Genomic DNA, 13,657 nt, shown 5'->3' with positions numbered 1-13,657 from the left:
TTCTCTAAACAACAATATTATGGCTTATTGCAATAACTTCAAGGAAAATATATCATCCAGCAAACTTTGTTATTGTGACAGGCCTACAACATTTTCTGTATAATATAAGGCCCTGATTGAGCCCTTTATTTTCACCCATCATACAGTTTCTGTTGTGATATATCTTTATAATGAGAAACTGATTTAAACTAAACTAGCTGGTTTTAACTAGCAATGCTTACTTTCTAAATGGTGATGGATTTAACTTTCTATTTTCTTCATGCATGTCTGCTCAGTGTGTAATTATACTTCATCATACATAATGTATGGACTGTTTGGTTTTCATGAATTCTTTCCAGCTTCTGGTGGAAATTTTATGTCAGTACTTGACTTGCCGAGAACTCATTTTCTCAGTTGTGTATAATGTAAAAAATCTGTTCATTGAAAAGAGACTTGAGTCCATAACAGGCTGTATCCATTTGTACAGTGATGGATGTGTTGTCTTGTATTGCAGGGATGTGATGAGCTTAGGAATCTCACTAGTGGGCCACCAGAAAAAGATCATGAGCAGCATACAGACTATGAGAGCCCAGATGCTGCACCTTCATGGTACAGGAGTTCAGGTGTGACACGCTGCGACGGGACGCCTCGGTCAGGGTAAAAACACTAAGACAAGACTAATCTGGAGCAGCGCCTGGTCAAAGTACATGGATATCTGCTGTATCTGACTCCTACTGCGTCTGGAGGGAAATCATTCCTTTGTTCCTCAGTGAGGGAATGGGGTCCGTTTCTTCAAAGGGCACTAAAGAGAGGAAGGGCAAGAAGCAGTGACAAAAATCAACTACCTGTATGAGATGACTTGTTTTTCTTTTTTATTTGTAGACGTGCTTAAAAACTTAACCACATATCAAGGGGCGAGTTGGAAAGGAGTTTTATTACCTTAATGATGGAATTAAGCGCACACCATAGATGTGAATTTCCTTTACAAAGCAAATGAAACTTGCTTTGGTTCCTTTTTCTACAGTCTTTATTTTCTATGTGCTTGCCACAGGGAAATACTGTGGCATCCACAGGACTTGTTTTCTTCCTTGTCCTTGGATGTGACAACAGGGTAACTCTTATCCAGATGCCGACGGAGCTTTGCGATGCAGATTTCAAGGTACTGTTTGTGCTGAGTCGTGCAAGACTGAACTGGTTGCAGTTTTTGTCTTTCCTTTAACTTGTTTTTAACATCCCTATTGCATCCAGACATGCTCGTTTGCAGCCCAGGAAACAATCGCAATCTTCAACCTTTTGAAGAAGTTTGCGCAATAAAGGCAAACTTTTCCTCTAATCACATGGTTGTTATATCAGAATAGCAATATCCATTTGTCAGAGAATTCACAACAGGACACAAAGTCTTAGAACTGATGAGAATCTACGAGCACAGTTCAAAGATTATATTCGATTTGCAGCCACTCTGTAGTTCTGCTATCATTCTGCCTAAAATCTTGCACATGGTTTGTTCCTACAAATTGGACGGTGTTTAAGGGTGGATCCTGGAACAGAGAAGATGTCATACTGCCTTAAAACATATTTAGATTTAGTATTTACAATGTTTTAAGTACTCTAATGGTGATGCTATCTGTGGCTCCGGTAGAGGGTTTTTGTCACTTTTTTTTCTTGTGGTGTGTCTTCTTATCAGTGATAATCTAGATCTGGTGTGCACAAACTCAGACTATTACCAGGAATGACAGATTCAGTCGGAAAGAGATTGACTAAAAGAGCAATAATTACCAGGGAGAAACAGTCTTCAACAGCGATCCTTTATGGTGCTATGTATGAAAAGCATGTGTGTGCTACAGTGTGCTGACAAACCCTTTGGAAAGATTTCGTCACCCCCAGAAAGGAGAAGGAATGTACCTCCGTGACCTAAAATGCTTTGGAGCGCGCTCAGAAACGTGCCATGCCAAGTCATCAAATGAAATAATCATGTTGTGTTTTGCCTCTGTGATATGGTAAACATTTGATGAAAATCTAACACAGCATGGAAATGTCAAGCCGAGTTGTCGCAAAGATGAAAGTGGCACCATTTTAAACTCTAAAAAGGTGCAAATTAGCCATGCTAACATCATCCTCCGACACATTGCACCACCCAGAAATCAAAGAGATCCTTCGGGGTTGGCGTCTGAAAAAAACCCGGGACCAAAGGATGGAGTCTTCGTCAGACGCAGGCCTTGCTGGTAAATCCTTCCGTCCTGGCTCTGCAGGCAGCCGTGCAGCTGCCTCTTGTTTATTTATGTGTCTCCGCCGCTCATCCCTCACAGGCGTGGATGTGATGGAACATGCGTTGAAATATGCTCCTTTTTTTCCGCGTGACTTTGTGTGGAAAACAGAGCAGAAGCAGAGGCATGTGGGGGGTGAACGATGTGTTTTAAGGCTGATCAACCTCTTTGGTGCCATCTGTCACTACTTCAAAAGCGAAAAAATGTTTTCTTGTTAGCTGAATGTGACTTATTGCAATTTTCTTTGATAGAAAGATGTATTTATTCAGCTGTCATGATAAGGGGGATGGGGTCACTGACAACAATCAGTGCAATTTATTTCACTGCTGCCATAAACTCCTAATATTGTATTAATGTATTCATGAATGTTTCACCTCCAGGACGTAGAGAAATCAGAGTTGTAGTGAAACAGAAGCTTGAGTCTTACAAGCTCCACAGGCTCTGTGTAATTTTCTTGCAGTTTCTTCTTGATGCAAGAAAGTGGGAGACAGATCCAGTCACTAAAAGCAAGAGATGAAAAAAATGGTTTGCAGCATGATCACTGCTATCTTTCTCATTGGGCATTTCAAGATCAACTGACATGAAATAATCAATTTCCAGGTACCGTAATTTCTGGACTAAAACAAAAAGAAGGAAAAAAAGGGGTTCAGATTTAGCCCCCTCTAATCTGACAGAGTTATTAACACACAAAGATTTTTTTTTTTTACTTTTAATGAATTATGGACTAGTAATACAAACAAGTAAATGCTTTTTCCCAAACGTGCATGTAACATGGTCACTGAGTGCTGTCTTCATCTTCCTCCTCTACATTAAAGCCATAAAGTCGTCTTCTTCAGCGACATCCTCACACAAATTTTCTGTCTGTCTTTGTTGTCACTCTCAATGTCACTTTCATCTTATGGGAAATTTGCTCTTGACCTTGTGCTGTCCTCTTCATCATGCAGCAGTCCAGCCTTTCCAAACCTACAAACTAAGAATTTTCTACTGAGGATGGAGTCTTGCCCTCTCCAGTTTAATGGTAAACGTAATGTGCAGCAGCAGCCACTGCATGCAAATTGAACACATAGATAAAATGCAATTACAACAAAACACACTCAGATTAAATCTCCTTAAATTCTTTGGATGTTTTTCAAGGCAGTGGATGTTCTTACTGTTTATTTTAGACTAATGCTTCAGTCAGTTTCTGATGTTTGAAATTCGCTAATTGTCCTTTATAACATAATACTTTGTTTTCACCTGTATTAAAAGTAGATTTTTGTGTGAAAGTTCTTTTTTAAGCGAACATATTTGACTAACTGAAATAAACTGACCCTGTTTATTTGTAAAATGAACATAGAATGAGATATGCATCTGATTCTTTTTTTGCTTCAAGATAGACAGCAGTTGCTGACTTACAGTAAGTTTTTTTCACTGTGGGCTTCACCCTCTGTGAAGAGATACCAGGAATTAACCCTGACCAGAACTCCTTGTCACACACTCCCTTCTTTCGTCTTTACAGCAGAGCTCAGCAGTTGGGTTTCGGCCAGGCCTTTGAATTGAACACAACCATGAAGTCATTCAGTCAGCACAAAACACCATAGTTCACAGATGGCACCACCTTTCTCTCAACCAGCTCTTTTCTTCGGGGTCTAATTTTCTAACCTGGCTCTAAGACACCTCACTCCCATTGGTAGAAGGCCTTTGTTCTTTTTTTTGGGGGGGGGGCTTGAAAGGCATCAGTTGAAGCCAAATTGAGATTACCGCCAGGTTACAATTGATTCAGTGAATGAATCACCTGCAACTTTTACAAACCAGTTTCTGCTTATTTTATTGGCATGCTGTAATTCAGGTCACTTAGCTCTGCATAAAAAGATTTTGATGTGAAAGAAGGTTACAAAATGAGCAATTTTTTTTAAGTATAATCTACAAAAAGACAAAAAAGAGCTGAGAGACACAGGTAATGGAGGAGTGGTTGAAATCAGAAATGACAGAGTATGAAGTTATTTTTCAAATCAAGATGTCAAGCAGCTGGACATTCCCTTTTTGGGGAGGAAGTGGATAATTCCAAAGACAGCCACACTGTCGATTGTGTCAGAAAGAGCTGAGCTCTGAGGGGATCTTTGTCTACGTTTGAAATGTAAAACTTGTACATCTTATTTATATATTTTTTTTTTTTACACCTATTACTTAGTAGAGAACTCTGATTACATGGAAAATGCACTATATTTTTGTATTTCACAGATGAATTATTGTTATCCACAAGATTTCAGTTGAACATATTTTGTTTTCCATTTAGGACCAAAGACAGCTGATAGGATGTTCATTTTTAATCTAGACTTTGTTTTCATGTTGCCTTCAGTTTCCTGTACAGTAATGCAAATTTTTGATTTAATATTTATTTTTATTTTATGTGATGACAGTATTGAGAATATTCACTGGTCAAAAAGTACTTTCCCCAACAGCGGAAATGTGAGATGATTTAAATTAGATAATTTCTTGTTACATAGATAGTTCTTTTTGCTTTGTAATCTTTGTAATAGACTGTACATATATTTTTGGAAATATAATGCAATCTCTACAGAAATGCCTTGCGTCCTTTGTGATTGATTTATAAATGTATAATTAGATGGTTTTGTGGGTTTTTTTCTTTTGTCTTCTCTTTTTATCTTATTGAATTATAAGAATAAATGTTATTTTATATATATATATATATATATATATATATATATATATATATATATATATATATATATATATATACAGTTAGGGCCAGAAATATTTGGACAGTGACACAGGTTTTGTTATTTTAGCTGTTGACAAAAATATGTTCAGAAATACAATTTATATATAGTATGGGCTGAAAGTGCACACTCCCAGCTGCAATATGAGAGTTTCCACATCCAAATCGGAGAAAGGGTTTAGGAATCATAGCTCTGTAATGCAGAGCCTCCTCTTTTTCAAGGGACCAAAAGTAATTGGACAATGGACTCCAAAGGCTGCAAGTAACTCAAAAGGCCTTTCCCTCGTTAACCTGTAATCAAGTAAGTAGTTAAAAGGTCTGGGGTTGTTTCCAGGTGTGTGGTTTTGCATTTGGAAGCTGTTGCTGTGACCAGACAACATGCGGTCAAAGGAGCTCTCAATTGAGGTGAAGCAGAACATCCTGAGACTGAAAAAAAGGAAAAAATCCATCAGAGAGATAGCAGACATGCTTGGAGTAGCAAAATCAACAGTCTGGTACATTCTGAGGAAAAAGGAATTGACTGGTGAGCTTGGGAACTCAAAAAGGCCTGGGCGTCCACGGAAGACAACAGTGGTGGATGATCGCCGCATACTTTCTTTGGTGAAGAAGGACCCGTTCACAACATCAACTGAGGTCCAGAACACTCTCAGGGAAGTAGGTGTATCTGTCTCTAAGTCAACAGTAAAGAGAAGACTCCATGAAAGCAAATACAAAGGGTTCACATGTAGATGCAAACCATTCATCAATTCCAAAAATAGACAGACCAGAGTTAAATTTGCCCAAAAACACCTCAAGAAGCCAGCCCAGTTCTGGAAAAGTATTCTATGGACAGATGAGACAAAGATCAACCTGTACCAGAATGATGGGAAGAAAAAAGTTTGGAGAAGAAAGGGAACGGCACATGATCCAAGGCACACCACATCCTCTGTAAAACATGGTGGAGGTAACGTGATGGCATGGGCATGCATGGCTTTCAATGGCACTGGGTCACTTGTGTTTATTGATGACATAACAGCAGACAAGAGTAGCCGGATGAATTCTGAAGTGTACCGGGATATACTGTCAGCCCAGATTCAGCCAAATGCTGGAAAGTTGATCGGACGGCGCTTCACAGTACAGATGGATAATGACCCCAAGCATACAGCCAAAGCTACCCAGGAGTTCATGAGAGCAAAAAGGTGGAATATTCTGCAATGGCCAAGTCAATCACCAGATCTTAACCCAATTGAGCATGCATTTCACTTGCTCAAATCCAGACTTCAGACGGAAAGACCCACTAACAAGCAAGACCTAAAGGCTGCGGCTGTAAAGGCCTGGCAAAGCATTAAGAAGGAGGAAACCCAGCGTTTGGTGATGTCCATGGGTTCCAGACTTAAGGCAGTGATTGCCTCCAAAGGATTCACAACAAAATATTGAGAAAAAACTTTTTTGTTTGGGTTATGTTTATATGTCCAATTACTTTTGAGCTCCTAAAATGTGGAGTGTTTGTAAACAAATGTGTACAATTCCTACATTTTCTATCACATATTTTTGTTCAACCCTTTAAATTAAACGTTACAATCTGCACTTGAATTCTGTTGTAGAGGTTTCATTTCAAATCCAATGCGGTGGCATGCAGAGCCCAACTCACAAATATTGTGTTACTGTCCAAATATTTCTGGCCCTAACTGTATATATATATAAATCATCTTGGAGATTTCCCAGGGCATTCTGTATCCCACCATTCAGCAAATCTCACTCGCTTTGTGCAGATCAGGATGCCTTCTGGGGGGTCCAATCAGGCCCGTGCAGAGAGAGGGAGCTGAGAGCCCATGCCTCTTTTGTCCTTGATGACCCAAGTGCCCTTTTTTGAGTTTTTTGTCTTATTTAATCTATGCATCAAGAGGCCTGCTTGTTCCCCTCAACAAGAATATTTAGCTAAAAATAACAACTTAGCAAAATAAATGAATGGCTGATTTCAGTCTAATAATGACTGAACTGATTCTCAGGGCTTCAGCATCCATGGTGTTAAGACACTGGGCTTTAACTGTATCATTCTGCCCTTGTGCAGGACTAAATGCCCAGTCACCAAATTGCACCTCAAAGCCCCGATATCACCAGCTTATTGTCTGCTCTCTGCTTCACCTTAACCAAACGTTACAACCAGGCAAATTTACACAACTGCAGATGGGATCTGGGCTGGAAGTGAGCGTCCAGCAGAGAGATGCTCAGCAGGCGGAGAGGCTCGAACTCTTCATGCAGGGCCGTTCCAGGGTAAGATGGGGTCTTAGGGTCTTAAAACCATTGCTTAAAAATAGATTTAGTAAAGTCTGAGATTGAGCCCAGGTTAATTGGCCAAGCCTAAAATCACTCACTGATTATTGGTTATTATGTATTATGATTCTGTTATAGTAAATAATAGAATCATTATTTGCTATAATAATATAGTAAATATATGGCAGAATAGATGCTACATGATGTATATCACTATGTCATGAACAGCATTTCCTCTAATATAATATATGACAGTGTGGCATTTTCTCCATGATTACTAATGATTACGAACTATATAAACCTTAATCTTGTTACCTTGTGAAAAGTGTTGGCTGCACATCTGTGGGGGCTGCCTGTCCTTAAGATTAACGACTGTTATCCATGATCATCTTCTTTGCTCATGAAAAGGTTTATGTTAAAATGACAAGTGTGGTCTTTATCCTTGTTTGCCGATTGTGCAGCCCGGCCAAGTTTACAGTGAAATCAACTGAATAAAAGTGACTTTAGGCTACTATCTGTTTTTCCTCAAACTTTACAGGAGCCAATAGGTTGTTTTGACATCCGTCCCCTGGGTGTGGACCTCTTTCAGAAAAGAGTCTGTTTTTTGGATGGAGCTGTCTTTTCTAAAACCTGTAAATTTGTTATACCTGTTCACTTAATGAGACAGTAAAATCTCCTCTGCCCGTCCTATAAACTCCTTCCATTTATATCAATCATAGACATCAATTCCTCTGCAGAGATTAAAAGGATTTGATCGCATGTTTAAGCAGTTCCAGTATTTATTGTGGGGTGTCCATTAGTGGCTCTCTATGCTGCTTCCAAGTCTTCTCAGGTATCTATGTGAATCCAAGGCTCAGGTTTCACATGACATTTTGTTTTTTTATTAACTGCACCATCTGTCCCACCTTTACTGTCTTGATCATTTGCAGAACAAGGTTTTTAAGATGGAGTAAAAGAGCAATGTGATCTAAAGATTAATTTATAATTTTTGCATTCTATCTATTATCTTCCTCATTCATAATTAAACTTGCTCACCAGGTTGCTCCTTCTCACATTTTCTTCTGTTAGAAAACTTCAGGAGTTATTCACAGATCATGCTGCAACTTTTGTGTTGATGAAAAGTCCAAAATTACCAATGATATTTCAAATCTTGAGGGGAATGCATAACAGCAAAACAAAACAAACTTTGAGTGCCATCTGTAAAAATAATTTTGAAAAGCAGAACATAATTTATTTCCAAAGTGTATTCATATAAAAGGCACCATATAAAGTTGATTTTGGCCAGCATGAAATACCATTTTTCTCCTACAAAGAGACATCCAAAGAGCGATGAGCTGAGAGCTGGGTATGTTCCAGCAGTTTGGCAGCTGAAAGCCTTGAACACAACATGCAGAGGGGGGAAGCATCTGAATGTCACGTCCTTGAAAAAAAAAATCTCAGCCAATATTTGGCAGAAGATGTGAGTGAAGTGCGTGAACCCTCGACTGATCTATTGTTCGCTGAAGCCTCTGAACTGAACTTCAGTGGCAACACATCCAAAAAAGGTGAGAGATCCAATCTTCAAATTTCAATTATGAACATAAAATATAATTAAAGCCGCAAGCGGCGTCGTGCAGCCCTCACAGCCACGCGCTGCTCCGGCCTATTGGCCAACGCGGGGGTACCAGCAAGAGGCTGCACCCCATGTCTTGTTCAATGCTGGGAAGGGGCACCAGCCTGCCTGCTGGATAACTTTCAGGTCAGTCTATAAAACTATAATATAACCCTAATATAACTGCATTGTGTTAAAAGAAAAAAAAAAAACAACAAAAAAAGGTATTTTGGAATAGTCTATCTCATTTCCTAGGAAACAGAACTGCAGGTTTGAGTTAGCCATGATCGTCAATGCAAGTACAAATAAAGACTTAAAATATACTTCCTGGTGTGGAACAATCTATGTTTCACTTTTGAATGAAAAGACTGAAATCGGTTCACTTAATTATTTTCTAGTTTACTGAGATTTGCCTTTATCAATGTAGACTGTACAGTCTTTTAAACTATTATTAATTGAGAAACTGTTTACAAATATGAGCACTGGAGAAGAAACTAATATAACATGACTCAAATATTTCTGTAAAAATACTCACAAAATCCTGAAAAAAAAAGATCCTGTGTAAACCATAGCATGTAGAAGCTCAGTAGTAATGACCATGTTTTCAGAACTCTTCCTTCCCTGCTGCTGAATGTCAGGGCTTTTCCTGAGAGCGTTGCTCTCAGGAAAATGGCACGCATCAGCGTTGTTTTCCTGTATTATCTAATTCCACATGACTTGGCTGATTTTATGCTTGAGGCATTTTGAAGAAAAATAGTTGAAGCCCATCATCAGAGTGGAAGGCCATTTGAAATAAATGTTGCCTTTGAGGGATGAACATCTGGATGTCTTAGAATGCTGCAGAAAGACACTCAAATGGAATCACATTAATCTTGAATATTTATGGAATATTCTGAACAAACTACATAGAAATCACTGACAGATGAGGATGAGCTCCATGTCTTCAAATCTCCTGTCTATCACTGCTGATTATTACAGTATATATGTCTAAAATTCCCTCCAAAAATATTAGGCATATAAAAATAACCCATGAGAACATATTGAAGTCGTTCAGGACTCAACTAAAGGTGATATTCGTCAATGAAATGTGATCAAATCTGTTTGTAGCTTTTATGATCTAATATCAATAAAATGAAAAACAGCTCTGATATTTGTTTCTCTGTGTCACCTGGCAACCTGCTAAAGAAATGATTTTGATGCTTCTCTTGAAGATTTCTAAGAAAAGCAGAATTCTAAAGAACTCTTTTCAGTTTTTTATTTGTTGAACAGACGTGCAGCAAAATCATAACCAGATATTTTACTTGTGTGGGTTCCATTATTGACTACTGCATGTATTTCAACTTAATACAAGTGCATTGCCACTGATACCAGTTCAATCCATTACCAAACACTGAAATCTCAGTCCAGCTCATTTTAAAATCAACACATTCCATTAGTTCATGTTTTTCTACTTAGATACTGTTTTTCTTCCATACTTGTTTGATAAAAATATTATTTGAAATAAAATGGATTGCATCCCAGAAAATGAGCCTTGACTTAGCAAGGCTAAGTGGTTTGATATCACATGGAACACATTTAATGAAATAGATCATGATAAATACACAGATCCAGCTATACTTTAATGATCTGCCACTAGTTAAGATGCCTGCTAACTTATGAATGTAACTTTTTTGAACCACAATCACCAAAAGTATTTTTATGATCTAGCTAAAACATCATTCATTTTGACCCTCCACCATTTTTAAACATGATTGGTTGAACTGGCTTTGAGGTAGCCTCAGGTGAATGAAACCAGTTGTTGGCTGGCACCATGAAATGCCCTCTGTCTCAAAGCTATGCACCAACTTGGGTCAGAATCTTTTCATTTCCAGCTCAGACGTTTTGATAACCTCATTACACGTTGAGACTTTCACACTTCCCATCGCACTAGAAGAGTCAAGGGTCAGAGCTGAAAAAAGAATTTATTGCTGACAGACTGTAATAATGATGAGATTTAAATACAGGTCCAGTTGGCTTTCTAACCAGTTTTAGCCATGTTTTGCTTGGCTAAGCACATGGAGAACATGCAGAAGCAAAAATAGAACTAGGCCTCTCAATATGACACAGGCCTTTTGGTTTTTGGTTTTATTGAATTTATCTTATTTGAAAAAGACAAGCAAGAGCATTCATCTGTTTGCAGCCAATAAGTCAGATTCCAGTTGATTTTATTCTCATTTTCAGCTAATCATCGCCTGTGTTGCATGACATATTGAATCATTATCAGGGAACAAAATGTCTTCATTTAAATGTCCTCAATATGTTGATGTGCTGCCACATCAACATAAAAAAAACAGGAATGTGGCAAGGAGCCAGAGGAAGATAATCACAGAAGAAATCATTTGCGTTTGGCGATTCTGCAATAATCCAGAGCCTTGCTTCACCATTATTACACCATCTGACATTTTGCATCTAATAAAGCAGTCAGACAGGGATATAGAGATAAATGGTTTTAAGTGTGCAAATTGATTAAAAAAGGAACACACATGCTTGACAAATGACTTACCTGTTGGACTCCACAAGGAAAATGGATCACGACCCATTTAGAAAACAAAAGCTTTGCTTTTCAATATTCAGGTATATCCTTTGGGGAAATATTAGGAGATATTTACAGATGCAAGAAGCCAGGCTCTTTATGCAAAATTTGTCTCTCCTGTCTCAGAGAAAAATTGAAGTGGTTTCTGCAAAAGTGTTGTGTATCCTAAAAAAAGAGATGGTACTGCATCAAAAAAAAAAAAATTTGTCAACATGAAGAGAATATCAGTCTTTCTGGAACAGATTAATGTTAATTTTCTAAAAGGATTCTAGATTAACTTTATACATGCTGCATATTTCAGATTTCAGACAGCGATATAAAAACACCAACCTGTGAATATTTACACAAATACCTACATTAACAATATTGTTCGGCCCCCTTGCATTAATACTTGGTAGAGCCACCTTTTGCTGCGATTACATCTGCAAATCGCTTGGGGTATGTGTATCAATTTTGCACCTCGAGAGCCTGAAATTATTGCCCATTCTCCCTGCAAAACAGCTCAAGCTCAATGAGGTTGGATGGAGAGCGCTTGAGAACAGCAGTTTTCAGCTCTTTTCACAGGTTCTCGATTGGATTCAAGTCTGGACTTTAACTTGGCCATTCCAACATGTGGATATGTTTATTTGTGAGCCATTTCATTGTAGATTTTGCTTTATGTTTTGGATCACTGTTGGAAGATAAATCTCTGCCCCACTCAGTCTCAGGTCTTTTGCAGACCCAACAGGTTTTCTTCCAGAATGGTCCTGTGTTGGGCTCTGAACTGAAGTGCGTGGTAATTGATATCCGAAAAAACTGCAGGTATCCGGTCAAAGATGTGGTGAACATCACACCTTTTTATATTATAGTTGCTAAGCTGTTGAACTACGGCAAAAAATTACTATAACAAAAAAAACTGTGCGGCACACTAGAACATTCCAACACATCAAGACTCTGATAGGTTGTTGTCGACCATGATTGACAGGCAGACCAGCCAATCACAATCCAGCTAAGTCCACAAGGCACAGTCCAACACTTGGGGTATTTTCCACAGGCTCCATCCATCTTCCCATCAATTTTTACAGTCTTCCCTGTCACTGCAGAAGAAAAGCAGTCCCAAACCATGATGCTTCCTCCACCGTGTTTGAGAGTGTGAATGGTGTGTTCAGGATAATGAGCTGTGTTGCTTTTACGCAAAACATATCATTTTGTATTATGGCCAAAAAGTCTGATTTTGGTTTCATCTGACCAGAGCACCTTCTTCTACTTGTTTGGTATGTCTCCCAGGTGGCTTGTGGCAAAACTTTAAATGAGACTTTTTATGGACATCTTTATTCTTGCCACTCTTTCAGCAGTATACAGAGGTATGGCGTCAGAAAAATGAAAAAAATCTTAATTCTGGTACATGACGCAAGTCATGTTGGAGTTCTGTTGTTCACCCAGAAAAAGAAGTTTATCTTTTTTAAATGCTGATTGAATAGAAAGCAACCCAAGCTCCAAGAATCAAATTTGAGCTACATGATCTGTATCAAATACAGACACAGATATTGTTTCCTTCCCAACCTTCATAACCCTAACTAAATCATACCAACTCAACAAACACAACTAACTGACTCTTCTCAATGAACACACAGGGGAATTTATATACAAAGGCTAGCCTACACACACACACACAAAGAGGGGCGGGGAAGAAAACAAAAACAACCAATACATAAACATAAATAACAAATTCAAATCACAACATTTTACTTTAACACAACTATAAAACAAAACAACCTAACACTGTAAATATTATAACAATAGAGCGAGAGGAAGATATCAATAAGGCAAGAGGAATCTTCCACATCAAATTCCCTGCTTCCCGCAGCCTGATGGTTCGTTCCAATTATTGGTTTGAGACAATCAACTCCCTCCAGCCAGTCACTGAGAAAATGGAGGAACCTCCACAACCCTCAAGCTCCCAGGCCTCTGGTAGAGGACCCGAGCTCAGAGGATAAGAACCACCCGTGGTGGGTGAGAAGGGAATTTTATATATATATTTTTTTTTTATCTTTGAGAAAGTGTACTTGCATTAATAAAGTATTAATTGTGATATATTAGTCAACAATTGTCTCAAAAAAACAAGATCATAATTATCACAATTATTTCTGGGACAATTTATCATCCAGCAAATGACAGAATCCTACTGCTCAATTCCCACCGTGAATTCCTGCATGTTTAGGATGTTTCCCTGCTTCTCACCAGATGAATCACGTGGCAGTTGACCACTTTCGGAGGTCATCATGTTCTGCAGAATCCTG

General features: G+C 38.5%; 1 protein-coding gene across 2 annotated transcripts in view; it reads left to right on the top strand.

The window, feature by feature from the left end:
• epha7 (eph receptor A7) overlaps positions 1–4,806 on the top strand; it is a 121,502-nt gene extending 116,696 nt beyond the window's left edge. For both annotated transcript variants that reach the window (XM_055044114.1, XM_055044113.1), the window contains exon 17: positions 494–4,806. In XM_055044114.1, the coding sequence (XP_054900089.1) occupies positions 494–608 (115 nt within the window). In that variant the 3' untranslated portion in view covers positions 609–4,806. The remainder of the gene's footprint in view (positions 1–493) is intronic.
• The last annotated feature ends 8,851 nt before the right edge of the window (positions 4,807–13,657 follow it).

The sequence above is a fragment of the Poeciliopsis prolifica genome, unplaced genomic scaffold (assembly GCF_027474105.1).
Source record: "Poeciliopsis prolifica strain line A6 unplaced genomic scaffold, Auburn_PproV2 SCAFFOLD020, whole genome shotgun sequence".
Classification (NCBI taxonomy): Eukaryota; Metazoa; Chordata; class Actinopteri; order Cyprinodontiformes; family Poeciliidae; genus Poeciliopsis; species Poeciliopsis prolifica.
Note: the sequence above shows the minus strand (reverse complement) of the source record. Positions and strands in the feature narration are given on the sequence as shown.